Source organism: Puma concolor, chromosome E1 (assembly GCF_028749965.1).
Source record: "Puma concolor isolate L17-30 chromosome E1, mPumCon1.1.hap2, whole genome shotgun sequence".
NCBI lineage: Eukaryota > Metazoa > Chordata > Mammalia > Carnivora > Felidae > Puma > Puma concolor.
The window spans coordinates 17,219,778-17,233,390 of NC_141680.1; the positions used below are offsets into that span (position 1 = coordinate 17,219,778).

Below are 13,613 nucleotides of genomic sequence, written 5' to 3' on the forward strand. Positions count from 1 at the left end.
CTTTCTCCTTTTTTCTTAAATTTTTTAAATGTTTATTTAATTTTGAGAGAGAGAGAGAGACACTGAGCAGGACTGGGGAAGGGGCAGAGAGAGATGGAGACACAGAATCCGAAGCAGGCTCCAGGCTCTGAACTGCCAGCACAGAGCCCAATGTGGGGCTCGAACTCATGAACTGCGAGATCATGACCTGAGCTGAAGTTGGCTGCCCAACCAACTGAGCCACCCAGGCACCCCAATACCAGGAGGCTTTCTGACCAAAGCAAACCTCAGTGTTAAGGCAACATTTATATGCAAAATATTTGTGTTAGATAATAATCCAGACTTCCATCCAACATAAAAACCTGGTCTTTTCCGCCAAAGTAGAAGCAGGTAACCGACACTTGTCAAAGACTGGTGGACAGTGCAGAAGGGGAACCAGGATGCAGAATTTGCTCAGAGACTTGTCCTGTTGGCTTTAACTGGGTACAGCCCATGGAAGCAACAGGCAGTAGGCACACCCGCAACAGCAGGTGATGCCACTTCACAGGGTTTATAAAGATTTCCTTTTCTAATATTGTGGACTTCATACTGGAATTGTTTCTAGTTGCTTCATTCCATGAGGTGTCACTGGGCCCAACAACATCTCTTCTGGATGGAGCTAGAGGGGTAGATCCTAAGAATTGTATTTTGGGGGACATGTATGTCTTCCTGGCTAGGTCATTTGGGGTGAGCCCACTGGGAAGCCAGTTTTCTTCCACACCTCTTGTCTGTGCTCATATGGGGGCTGACTGTATGGGTGTGAGTTGCTGGGTGGAAAGCTGGCACTTAAGGGTGTCACCCTGACAATGTGGGCAGAGTAGGAGACCTGGCAAAGTGATGATAGGAATCTCTGAGCATGGGGTGGGGAAATGTAATTATTGGTATGAAAAGGGTGGCAGTAGCTGTAAAACTGGTCCCCTCCACCTACCCTGTTGATTCCATCACTCCTCTTTTTCTAGGCTCTTATCTTAGCAACTATACCCTTCTGGCATCTGGTTCCTGCCTTTCATCCTCCTGGTAGACATAAGTTTTCCTTTCCTCCCGAAGGAGCTTCCCTAACATTTCTTCCCTCTCAACTTACTGTAACGTGGCTTCTGTCTGCTGCACCCTTCCACTAAGCTGCCCTCTCTAAGGCTGCCCCTGATCCAATTGCCAAACTCTTCTGTAGCTTTCAGTCCTTTCACCGTCTTCTCCTTGCCTTCCTGGGATTCCAAGACATAACACTCCAAGTCTCTTACCTCTCTGTCTGCTCTTTTCTGTCCTTTCCTGCTGGCTCCCCGGTCTTCAATCATTCCTGAAATGTTGCTGTTACTGGAGTTAATGGCACTTCCAAATGGCTTCCTTGTAATGACCTGTAAAAGATGCAGCATGCTCTGATTGAAGACAGCCACAGGCCAGAGCGCGTGGCTTGGCAAGCAGAGCTTGGAAAACACCCTATAAAACCGCATGCTGCCACCCAGGGTACTATCCCCAGTCCTCATCCCTTTTTTGCTTTACTCTCTTTTCCTCTGCAACCTGTTGACTTTCATGGTTCCAAGACTTGCATGTCTTACTTAATCTCTAGACATCCTTTCATCTGCTTCCTGTATTTCTCTTCTTGGGGGTCCTGTGGGTGCCCCAAACTTGCCAAGGCCCAAACTGAATTCATTACCTGCTTAATTGCATACTCCCAAATATCTATTTTTCTGTACTCCCTCTCTTGGTTAATGACACCACGATCCAGTTTCTCGCTCAGCTGAATACTTCCAGATTATCTGTGTCTCTTCCCTTTCCTCAATTTAAGGATCGTTTTCTACAGACACTACTGGAACAGTCTTCTAACTAGTTTCTCTATCTCCAGAATCTCTCCCCTCTAAGTCGCCCTCCTCAGTGCCGTTGGGTTTCTTTCTTTACACAGAATTGAGCACATCGTTCCTTTGTTTAAAAATCAATTTTGGCATCTAATTACTCATAGGTTAAACTACAGATGCTGGGGCATGGCATATAAACCCTTCATATCCTGACCAAAGCTACCTTTCCAGTTCTATACCTCGCCCCTGATCTCAAACCCTTCCTTGCTCTTAACCACATCAGACTCTGATGCAGTTTCTTCAACATGATTTTGCTGTGTGCCTTAATGCTCTGTGCCTTTGCTGCTGCCTTGCGTGCCCTTCCTCTTTTTTGCCTTATAAAATCCCATCCATTCTAAGATTATGCTCACCTGTCACCTCTTTTTTCAGGAGCTTCTGGCCCTAATTAACAGCTCTCTCATCACTGTTTCTGCAGCACTATTGGTATGCTACTATCGATTGTCTAAAAGTTATTTTGCATCTTCCCCACTACACTGTGAGTTTCTTAAGGGGAAGTTGAAGCTTTATTGGTCTCCATATCATCAGCAGCTTGCTTCGTGCCTGGTACCTTGTAGACAATGAATAAAATTTTGAGTTGAATTGGGCAAGATGCTCGGGCATCATTTTGTGAAAGTACTTCTTTCAGCCTAATTTCCACCTGTTCCCTTTCTTCAGCCATCAGAAGAATCTCAAAACAGGACAGTCCATGGGCCCTTTTGGAGATAGTTAATATCATATCCCCAAAATGTTAGCTAGGTCTCCGTAGGAACATAAGAGATTGTGCTTTCTCAAGTGACTAGTATCTGAGTGTGGATTTTTCCAGATAATAGAATTCTGTAGAACCAGTGATGATTCTCAATATAGCTCCTAGAGTCCAGGTTCCACAATAGACTCTCCGTGTTCTGAGTAGCAGAGTCGGGATTTTCAGCGATAAGGCAGATATATTTGTATTTACTTTATCATCTGTGGGTCGCATCCCAGTGGGTTTAGATTTCATAGCGCGAAAAACAATATTAAAGGGCATCACAATCTCAAAACCATGGAAAATCGCTGAGTTATCTTGAAAGCCTGCAGAGAGGAGGGGGGCAGCTCATTTGCAGTTTTGTAGAGGGCCTGGCAAAACAGTGTTGGTGCATAAGACTGACCTCTGTCATCCCCCTTAGTTAAGCCCACAGTACATGCTGGGCTAAGCAGGAAACACTCACTGACTCCATGAAGCCCAGAATGGATAGTTTTCTTTGAACGAGCAGATGTCTTATTTGTAGAACCGTGGTAGTAGCTTCTGAGTGGGTGGGAAAGAGCGTGGTTCCAAATTCCCCTCAAATACAAGAACTTGGTCCTGACTAGAATCCAAGCAACAAGTTGTCATCGAAAACGCAGTGAATGGTCAGCTAAGGATGCCTCCGGGTAGAGCCTTTGGGAACATTTTGTGTGTGTGTCTGCACGAGCCCACCCACCCTTAAACCCTGGGCTTAATGATGCGGCCCCTCAGCTCCGCCTTACTGCCTCGAGCGCCCTTTAGGCTTCCGGGAAGGCTTAATGGGTCCATTCCCCAAGGCCAGAGTATTCGGGCTCCGGATCCAGCACGGAACGGCTGGGGCGCCCCGAGGGCTAGGAAGCGCGAGCCGGATGCGCTAGGGCGCCGGCGCCGCGTGGGTCGACCCCGGGCCGCGCGGAGGTGGGGCGGGGGCGCGAGCTGGATGGAGCTCGTCGGGAGCCCGCCCGGTCGTCCCTCCCCCGGGCGGGGCCTGCCCAGACGGCGCTGACTCAGCAACGCGAGGGGGAGTTTTGTCCCTCCGCGGACCCCGTTTCTCTGGGCTTCAGCCCTCCTCTGCCACCGGGCCGGTTCCCTCTTTCTGGCGTTCGGTGTGTGAGTGGCAGGTCCGGCAGCTGAGGCAGCGAGCCACAGTGTAACCCCGGCGTTCCCCTGAGAACCCCAAAACTACCGTTCCCCAGCCGGGCGGTGTGGCCACCATGAGCAACGCGGGTGAGGCGCCGCTCTTTCCCGCCGAGGCCCTGCCGGGGTCCTCTCGGGGGGGTTCAGCTGGGCCCCAGAGGCCCGGCGGCGGAGAGAACCGGGCCTGGGACCGGGGGCGATGGCGGGAATGGAGCGTTCTAGGCGGGCAGGAGCGTTCTTGGAGGGAGACAGCACTTGGAGGAGGTCGCCGGTAAGGGGCCTCTCCGCCGCAAGGGTCACCTCCGGCTGGTCTTCCGAAGTTAGAGCCAAGCTGTGGGAGCTCCGGATCAGCCCTCTTGAGCCCCCTTTTGATACTATCAATACCATTTGGTCTTCCAACAGGACTGAATTCGGAGAAGGTAGCTGCTCTGATTCAGAAACTGAACTCCGACCCTCAGTTCGTACTTGCCCAGAATGTTGGGACCACCCACGACCTGCTGGACATCTGCCTGAAGAGGGCCACGGTACAGGGTGCTCAGCATGTGTTCCAGCACGCTGTGACTCAGGAAGGCAAGCCAGTCACCAACCAAAAGAGCTCAGGTGAGGTCTCAAAACTCCTTGCACACTTTACTTAACCTTCCTGACAGTGCCCCATTTTGAGGTCTTAAGAATGGTACTGAGTAGAAGAAGTTTGCATTGAAAGAACTTGTAAATTTCCAGGGAACAGGCACAGGGAAAGGCAGGTCCAAGAACATTACCTTGTGACTTACTTTGGTCCTCTGTGGCTTGATGGTGTACTTGGCGTTGAGCGTTAAAGTGACAAGTCATGTGTTTGAATGTAATTCACTGTATTCCGTCCTGAAGTTATGTGATTGTGGCCCAGTGTCTTGGAGATACATGTTTTTAGTACGAAACAGACCATGCAAAAATGTTCATGCTCTAGAAAACTCTCCAAAATGTTCTTGCCCTGAAGGCCATATACAAATATATGGAGTGGAAAAGACACACGTAATTGTATCAAAATATCATCAAGTGTTTAAATAGGCCAAAAGTTACAGTTTGAGCAAATGTGCTAATGGGCTTAATTTCCACCAATAGACCAGTTTGTAATACAGAAAAATACTCAGTTCTCCTGCCTTACTGGTCAAGAGCTCTTGTTTTGCTGTCTAGCATGATTGTTTGAAAAGTAGCAATGTGAAAGATTGGTTAACCAGGAATCTAAATAAGGAGGACATTCTTATGGCAGAACTGTACTAAAAGGACTTTTAAAAGTCTATCCATTTAAAAACTAGTCCCAGTCGGGCGTCTGGGGCTCAGTGAGTTAAGCATCTGACTTCGGCTCAGATCATGATCTCACGGTTCACAAGTTTGAGCCCCGTGTCAGACTGTGCTGATAGCTCAGAGCCTGGAGCCTGCTTTGGATTCTGTGTCTCCCTCTCTCTCTGCCCCCTTGTACTCTGTCTCCCTCTCTCTCAAAAATAAACATTTAAAAAATAAATAAAAAATAAAAACTACTTACAGTGTATTTTGACAGAAAGCAGATCAGTGCTTGGTGAGAGCCAGTTAGAACTCAAAGTGTATGTTTAACATGGATATATTTTCTTGTATGGGAATCATAACTCCGTGATTTTTAGATGTTAAGGCCATGACCTTGCCATAATTAATGTTTTGCCATAGTAAGAAGTGCTTGGGATGCAAGTGATCCAGTGAGTAATGTCACAGTGGTCCTACACAGTTTAGATTGCAGTGGCCTCTTAGGGAAAAGCCTGGAAATGTGCCTCTGGAATAGATCAAGTCTTTTTTTTTTTTTTAATTTTTTTTTCAACGTTTTTATTTATTTTTGGGACAGAGAGAGACAGAGCATGAACGGGGGAGGGGCAGAGAGAGAGGGAGACACAGAATCGGAAACAGGCTCCAGGCTCCGAGCCATCAGCCCAGAGCCTGACGCGGGGCTCGAACTCACGGACCGCGAGATCGTGACCTGGCTGAAGTCGGACGCTTAACCGACTGCGCCACCCAGGCGCCCCTAGATCAAGTCTTATATTTTGTAGTATCACTTTTATTTACAAGAGTTACAAATAGCATATGAGCTATGTAGTTTTCACATTAACAGTACATACAGGTTTTTTTTACTGGGAAGTAATACAGTATATATGAGAGGGGTGACATACAGACAGACCCAAGGTAAAAATGAGCTAAGTAATTAGTGGTTTTTGAAAAATACTATAGTTGCTTACTTTTTTTCTTTTTTTAAAAAAATGTTTATTAGTGAGAGCATGAGTGAGCAGGGGAGGGACAGAGAGAGAATCCCAGGCAGGCTCTGTGCTGTCAGCACAAACTCAGACTCAGGGCTCAATCTCACAAACTGTGAGATCATGACCTGAGCTAAAATCAAGAGTCAGACACCCAACCAACTGAGCTACCCAGGTGCCCCTATCGTCATTTATTTTTAATTGTTTTTTCTTGTTACAAAGCTATTGTTCTTCAATGTAGAATATTTGCAAAATACCAACAGGTACATATTTTTAAAGTCAGGTCTTTATTCTTTGTGTGTGTATATGTGTGTGTGTGTGTGTTTAATATAGGTGGATACTTTACATATTGTTAGGTAACCCATCTACCTTTTTCATTTACCAATATAGCGGGAACATGCGTTTATAGCAGTAAAAAGATTACGCCCAGGAGTGCCTGGGTGGTTCAGTCAGTTAACCGTCCATCTCTTTTTTTTTCTTTAATTTTTTTTAATGTTTATTTATTTATGAGAGAGAGAGAGAGAGAAAATGAGTGAGTGGGGGAGGGGCAGAGAGCGAGAAAGACAATCTGAATCTGAAGCAGGTTCCAGCCTCTGAGCTGTCAGCGCAAAGCCCAATGTGGGGCTTGAACTCATTAACTGTGAGATCATGACCTAAACTGAAGTCAGATGCTTAACGGAGCCACCCAGGCACCGCGAGTATCCGTCCAACTCTTGATTTCAGCTCAGGTCATGATGCCAGGGTTGTGGGATTGAGCCCTGCGTCCGGCTCCACCCTGCGTATGGAGCCTTCTTAACATTCTGTCTCTCTCCCGCTGCCCCCTCCCCCTCTTACTTGTGTGCACTCGCTCGCAAGCTCTCTCTCTCTCTTAAAAAAAAAAAAAAAAAGTTATGCCAAATAAAGGTCGGGTTTTTCCCCCTGAATTTTCTTTTTTTTTTCAACGTTTATTTATTTTTGGGACAGAGAGAGACAGAGCATGAACGGGGGAGGGGCAGGGAGAGAGGGAGACACAGAATCAGAAGCAGGCTCCGGGCTCCAAGCCATCAGCCCAGAGCCCGACGCGGGGCTCGAACTCCCGGACCGCGAGATCGTGACCTGGCTGAAGTCGGACGCTCAACCGACTGCGCCACCCAGGCGCCCCCTGAATTTTCTTTTAGTAAAGAGAGTTACCTTATATTTGAGGCCTTACAGAGATCCTCATAATGAACACTTGTGGTTAATTTATTTTGAAGTAAAATACAATTTGGTAAGCACTTAACTCTGAAATGGCCTCAATCTGTGTTAGTTTGGGATGCGTGTAGAGATCATTTGATTGAATCAGTTTTTTAAAAATGCGAAAAATTTGAACATAATATATTCCTAGGATGTGACCTCACATGGAAATGTTGGATATCATTGTAAATAGATCTTTTAAAGATCACTTAAATCATTAAGGAAATGGTGACATTGTAAAGTTTGTGATTATCTACTTACTGAACAAATGAGAAATGTGATTGTATAATTGATGCTGGCATACGGTTTTCAGGGATAGCACGAAGGATAGATTTAAAACATCGCTGTGACTCAAACATGCTAGATGGAAGAAAGATGAAGTGTTCCATTGAAAGAGTACATCTAATGATGGCAAAAGCACTGATACCAAAATGCAAGTGAAGATATGAATCAATGTGAAAATGACATGTGAAAGTGGAAGAAACAATGTTTCTACGTCAATTTATTAAATATCTGTTTATATTTAAATTACTAAATTAAATATTATAGGTGGACAGTTACTATTTCGTCTATATTTTCCAGTGTCTGTATGATCCAGTTAGCCAAACAACTTTTTCTTTTTTTCCTGAAGATTTTAAGTAATCTTTATACCCGACGTGGGGCTTAAACTCACAACTCTGAGATCAAGAGTTGCATGCTCTACCAACTGAGCCAGTCAGGTGTCCCAACAACCTTTTTTTTTTTTTTTTTTTAATTTTTTTTTCAACGTTTTTATTTATTTTTGGGACAGAGAGAGACAGAGCATGAACGGGGGAGGGGCAGAGAGAGAGGGAGACACAGAATCGGAAACAGGCTCCAGGCTCCGAGCCATCAGCCCAGAGCCTGACGCGGGGCTCAAACTCACGGACCGCGAGATCGTGACCTGGCTGAAGTCGGACGCTTAACCGACTGCGCCACCCAGGCGCCCCCCAACAACCTTTTTTTAATTTGGGAGAATGGGGATTGACTTATGTTAGGGTCACCTTATATTGAAGCATACACTACGTGTTCCAGATTAAAGGGTAGGGACTTTTTGCGGCACCCAGGTGGCTCAGTTGGTTGAGCATCTGACTTCGGCCCAGGTCATGATCTCATGGTTCGTGGGTTCGAGCTCCACACTGACAGTGTGTAGCCTGGTAGAGCTTTGGATTCTCTGTCTCATTCTCTCTGCCCCCTGCTCACTCGTGTCCACACACACACGCCCTCTCTCGCACTTGCTCTCTCTTTCTCTCTCACAAAAATAAATAAAACATTAAAAAAAGGTAGGGACTTTTTAAAATTTTTGCCATATATTGCCAATTTGCTTTCAGATATTTTGTGCCTGTTTGAGTCTATATCCAGAGTGTACAATAATGCTGTTTCCCAAATCCTTCTCAATATTGGGCATTATTAATTAAAAAATAATGTATCCCAACTTAACAGGTATCTTATGATAAACTTCGAAAAATGTTTCTTTGCCATTTATATCTTTTTCGGCCATTAAGTTATCTATCTATTCATGATCTCTGCTCACATCTCTCTAGCAGTATTTTCTTTTTCTAATGTGATTTTCTTAGGCGATTTGTATTGGGTTCTTTAAATGATATGTAAAGAGTTTTTTTCATATGTTAAGGACTTTAAGCCTTTGCGTATATATTTCAAATACTAATTCTGACCTTTCTTGTGTGTTTTTTTTTAAGTTTATTTATTTAAGTAATGTGGGGTTTGAACTCACAACCCTAAGATCAAGAGTCACATACTCTTCCAACCGAGCCAGCCAGGTGCCCCTTGTTTTAATCTTTCTGTTCTTTCTGATTTAGTTTTAAATTGTCGAAGATCTTGTCATGCATTCAGTTTTAGGAAACAGGGATAGAACAATGTAATCTATGTGAACACTCATTCTAATTTCTTGGTTTGCTTTCTTGTTACAGGGCGATGCTGGATCTTTTCTTGTCTGAATGTTATGAGACTTCCATTCATGAAAAAATTAAATATTGAAGAATTTGAGTTTAGTCAATCTTATCTCTTTTTCTGGGACAAGGTATGGGATTGATCTTGCAAGGCTTTTTTTTTCAGTATCAGCGTTGGTAGGGACTATCTCTTCATTTCTTGCTTTTCCAGTTATAGTCTGCCTTCCATTATAGATGGGACACCATTTATTCTGATTTCCAAAGTATCAAAGGTTGACTCTCTTCAAACACAGAACTGCTTTTGGTTGGTAGGTGGCTACTCTTTGCAATGAAATAATAAGTCTACTGACTCACCCTGATGCTTCCTTGTTTCTTTCTTAGCTTATTTAAAATTTTTTATTTTGTTTTTAATAATTTCCCCTTTGAGCATCTTTATTTAGGTTCTTTGGTCTTTCTATGGCCTAATTTCCCATCCAGGTAATACTTGTTAGAAAAACAGTAAATAAAAATTTCATTTCATTTTTTAATTTTTAAAGTGTATGTTATATAAGCATCCATTAGATGTTTATTGATTAAGACTTTGTTTCAGATTTTGTATCTAAATAGAATAGTGCATTATTTTGGATAAACTATTGAACATATCTACAGAAATATATGAAGAAACTTTAAATATGAAGCCAGATACTGATACTTAATTACCAACTTTAGTTTAAAAATACCTATTATGGTGTTAGGTCCAAAAATCCTGTTGTGTTGATAATGTCAATAAAAGTATTAGCTCTCTTTTCCTTTAATTTTATTTAACTTCTTTTACTCCAGGTTGAACGTTGTTATTTCTTCTTAAATGCTTTTGTGGACACAGCCCAGAAAAAAGAGCCCGAGGATGGTAGGCTGGTGCAGTATTTGCTTACGAATCCCGCAAATGATGGTGGACAGTGGGATATGCTTGTCAATATTGTTGGTAAGAGCATTTCTCTAATGGAACTGAAAGTCCGTATGATCAAGCAAGGCTCTGTAGTTGGGCGTGGGCCATTTCTTTGGTGGTTATGTACAGAGTAGAATTAGTCTCCCAGAAGGGTGTACAGTTAGCTTAAGAACCTTTATCTTACACTCTCACCTATTAAGTACTTTTCTTAAATGAGAGGTAAGGAGGTAGGTACTGTGAAGAGCTGGTTGGAGATGGAATCGTTGTATTAAGTAGAACTGACTTTCTATGAAAAAGTTTATCTCTTGTCCATCATAAAACTTTGAAACTGCAACTGTTTGAAAGTATTCTCGTTCGGGGCGCCTGGGTGGCTCAGTCGGTTAAGCGTCCGAATTCAGCTCAGGTCATGATCTCGCGGTCCGTGAGTTCGAGCCCCGCGTCGGGCTCTGTGCTGACTGCTCGGAGCCTGGAGCCTGTTTCAGATTCTGTGTTTCCCTCTCTCTCTGACCCTCCCCCATTCATGCTCTGTCTCTCTCTGTCTCAAAAATAAATAAACGTTAAAAAAAAAAAAAATTTAGAAAGTATTCTCATTCAAAAAGTTGTCTTTTGGGAAAACCTCATCATGCTCAGTGTTTTACAAAGTATAGGTAAAAAGAACAGAATTCAGTCTCAGATATATGGATAAATATGCAGATTTAATGTCCTGTTTATTAATATGAAGTATAAAATTAAGTTTTCTGATTTAGAATGGCAAAACATGGCCTATTCTTTAAAGCAGTGGTTATTTTTGCCAAGGTTTCTAATGCTGGAGTATGCTTTTACCTTACTGAACACCAAAATTTGTTTTCTTTTAGAAAAATATGGTGTTGTCCCTAAGAAGTGCTTCCCTGAATCTTATACAACAGAGGCAACCAGAAGGATGAATGACATTCTGAATCACAAGGTGCAACATATGGAGCAGGGTGGGATTGAATTTAGTGCACATACCTTAAAGCTCTTAACTAATTTTCCAGGGCGATTCCTGGGCATTTCAGTGTACACAGTTTGTGTACAAGGAGCTACTCTGTGTCTGTCAAAGGCAACGTAGCTACATGTTAACTTAAAAATAATTGAGTTTAGAATGTTTTGGTTTATTTATTTTTTTCTTTTTAAAAACCTTCTTTTATTTCCATTGATTTAAATATTTTCTCACGGGTACTGAGGAAAGAAAATCCATGCTTAATATGGGCTGTAAGTCCACTGGGTTCTATTGGAGGTGGGCTGGGACAAAAAAGAAGTATTTGTGAGACTTTTCTTAAAGAGTATGTGGAGTTCTGAGGCATCCCCAAACCACATCAGTGTATTTACTCACTAAAGATTTTATGTAGTCATTGAACTGCTTTTTATTGCATGAGTTATCTTAATGAATCATTTTCTTCTCTACATAACCCATTTTCCCAAGGTGGGTTATATATATACATATATACCTACACATACACATACATATACGTTTGAGTAAACTCACAATCCTGAGATCAAGAGTCGCATGCTCTGCTGACCAAGCCAGCGAGGCGTCCCCCCCCCCCCCCCCCAAGGATGGTTATAAATCTTACAGGGATGCTACTCTACCAGACATCATTTTTTGACAACTGGGAGTCACAAGAATCTGTTCTCTTGATCTACGAGGCCGAAATTGGATTTGTCACCCCTGGGAGAAAGATGACGTTTTAAAATATAGATGTGTTTCCCCAATATTAGAAGTAGGTTATTTTCCACCCAGGAAACTGAGGATTCTTATCCACAGGCTAAAAGATCCTTAATAGTATATCATTGAATTTCATTTTAGGGGAGAGCAAGATCCTCTTGAGCACTGATTAGATTTAAGACTCACCTCTATCTTAGGTACTTTCAAAATTGAAAACAACAAAAATGAAAACTATCGGGTGGTTGGCATAGCCATTGTTATAATAGTTTGGCAGAGAAAGAGAAGTGAATAATCTGTAAAATTCTAAATAAAAATCTACTGAAGTGACTGAGTAGCATAATCATCTTAAGTCTCCTGCTTTTCCTAAGGGTGATAGGTGCTATGGAATCAGATGTGTTCCTCATCCAGGCACATACTGTCACAGAGGGTACCATCAGTTGCATAGCAGGAACGGTTGCATCTAGAATTCTTTGGGAATAATCAATGTTTTTTTTACCCTTTAGGGATAGTGTTTTTGGCTATGTCTTTTAAGTGGACCGGTTGGGGAAAAATATATGTGTTATGAACTTTGCTCTGGGGCTTGGCTGATTTACACTTTAAAAGAACTAGCAGTGATCTGCTAGGCTCATTCACAGTTGAAGTTGGGTAACGATTTGGAGTACTGAATAAGTTTCTGTCATAGATGAGAGAATTCTGTATACGACTACGGAACCTGGTACACAGTGGAGCAACCAAAGGAGAAATCTCAGCCACACAGGATGTCATGATGGAGGAGGTAAAAACAATTATTTGGATTTTTTGTACCATTCTAAAGAGCTCTCAGAATATTTCCATCTGTTAAACTGATGAGAAAGCATAACCGTTGCAGTAAATGTAGAATTGAATTGAAAATTGCTTATTTTACGGCTGAAAAAACTGAGGTGTAAACTTTGCATTTTAATATGAGACTTGCACTTATATCTTCTAATTCTCAATTTAATATTCTTTATAATTCATTCTTTTACTCATTTCATAAGGCACTAGGGATACAAAAATAGAGAAGACATAGTCTGTACAAAAAGCTCAATCTGTTAGAAAAAGAAACACATGAATAGTTATGGTAAATCTTATGCTAGAGGTGTGTAAAAAAGGATTTGGTGGTCCTAAATGAGGGAGTGACTAATTCAGTGAGCAGAAGGTTTCATGGGGAAAATACTTGAACCAGCTCTTGAAAGAGCTGTAGGAATTTACTGGATGGATAATTGGGAAGACCATTCCAGACAAAGAGAATTGCATGTATGGTGGCATGAACAGAAGTAGAATCTTCAAAGAGTAGCATAGCTGAAACATAACCTTTTGTGAGTGTGATTGGTAGTAAATTAAGCTAGAAAGGCAGAGCTATGAGGGATCTTAGGTAGATGCCAGGCTTTTGGCTTTACTTTGTAAGAGTAAAGATGGGAAACTCTTGATGCCTATATCAGTTAAAATAATGTATGTGTAAACGTTTTAGTAAACTTAAAAAGCATGAAACGAATATTAGGTGGTAATACTGTCAAGAGAGTTAATCTTTACTACTTAATGTTAATCTTTAATTACATAATGCAGCTGAATATGTGTAAAAGTATGAATTACTTTTGAGAAAAGAACAAACATTACTAGGAATCACTAAACTAATAGTCTCTTCAAAACTTTATGTAGAATTAAAATGGCCTTATTTTTTCACTGCCATCGATAAAACTAATACTTCACTTGTGGTTTTTTTTGAATTTTATTTATTTGTTTGTTTGTTTATTTTTTAATTTTATGTTAGAGAGTGAGAGCACGAGCTGGGGAGAAGGGCAGAGGGAGAGAGAGACATTCCCAAGCAGTCTCCACACTCGATGTGGAGC

General features: G+C 42.2%; 1 protein-coding gene across 1 annotated transcript in view; it reads left to right on the forward strand.

Annotated features, from left to right (window-relative positions):
• The first annotated feature begins 3,621 nt into the window (after positions 1-3,621).
• BLMH (bleomycin hydrolase) overlaps positions 3,622-13,613 on the forward strand; it is a 46,576-nt gene continuing 36,584 nt past the window's right edge. The window contains exons 1-6 of the mRNA XM_025916380.2: positions 3,622-3,834; positions 4,147-4,344; positions 9,158-9,267; positions 9,956-10,097; positions 10,916-11,004; positions 12,428-12,520. Coding sequence (XP_025772165.1) covers positions 3,822-3,834; positions 4,147-4,344; positions 9,158-9,267; positions 9,956-10,097; positions 10,916-11,004; positions 12,428-12,520 — 645 coding nt within the window. The 5' untranslated portion in view covers positions 3,622-3,821. The remainder of the gene's footprint in view (positions 3,835-4,146; positions 4,345-9,157; positions 9,268-9,955; positions 10,098-10,915; positions 11,005-12,427; positions 12,521-13,613) is intronic.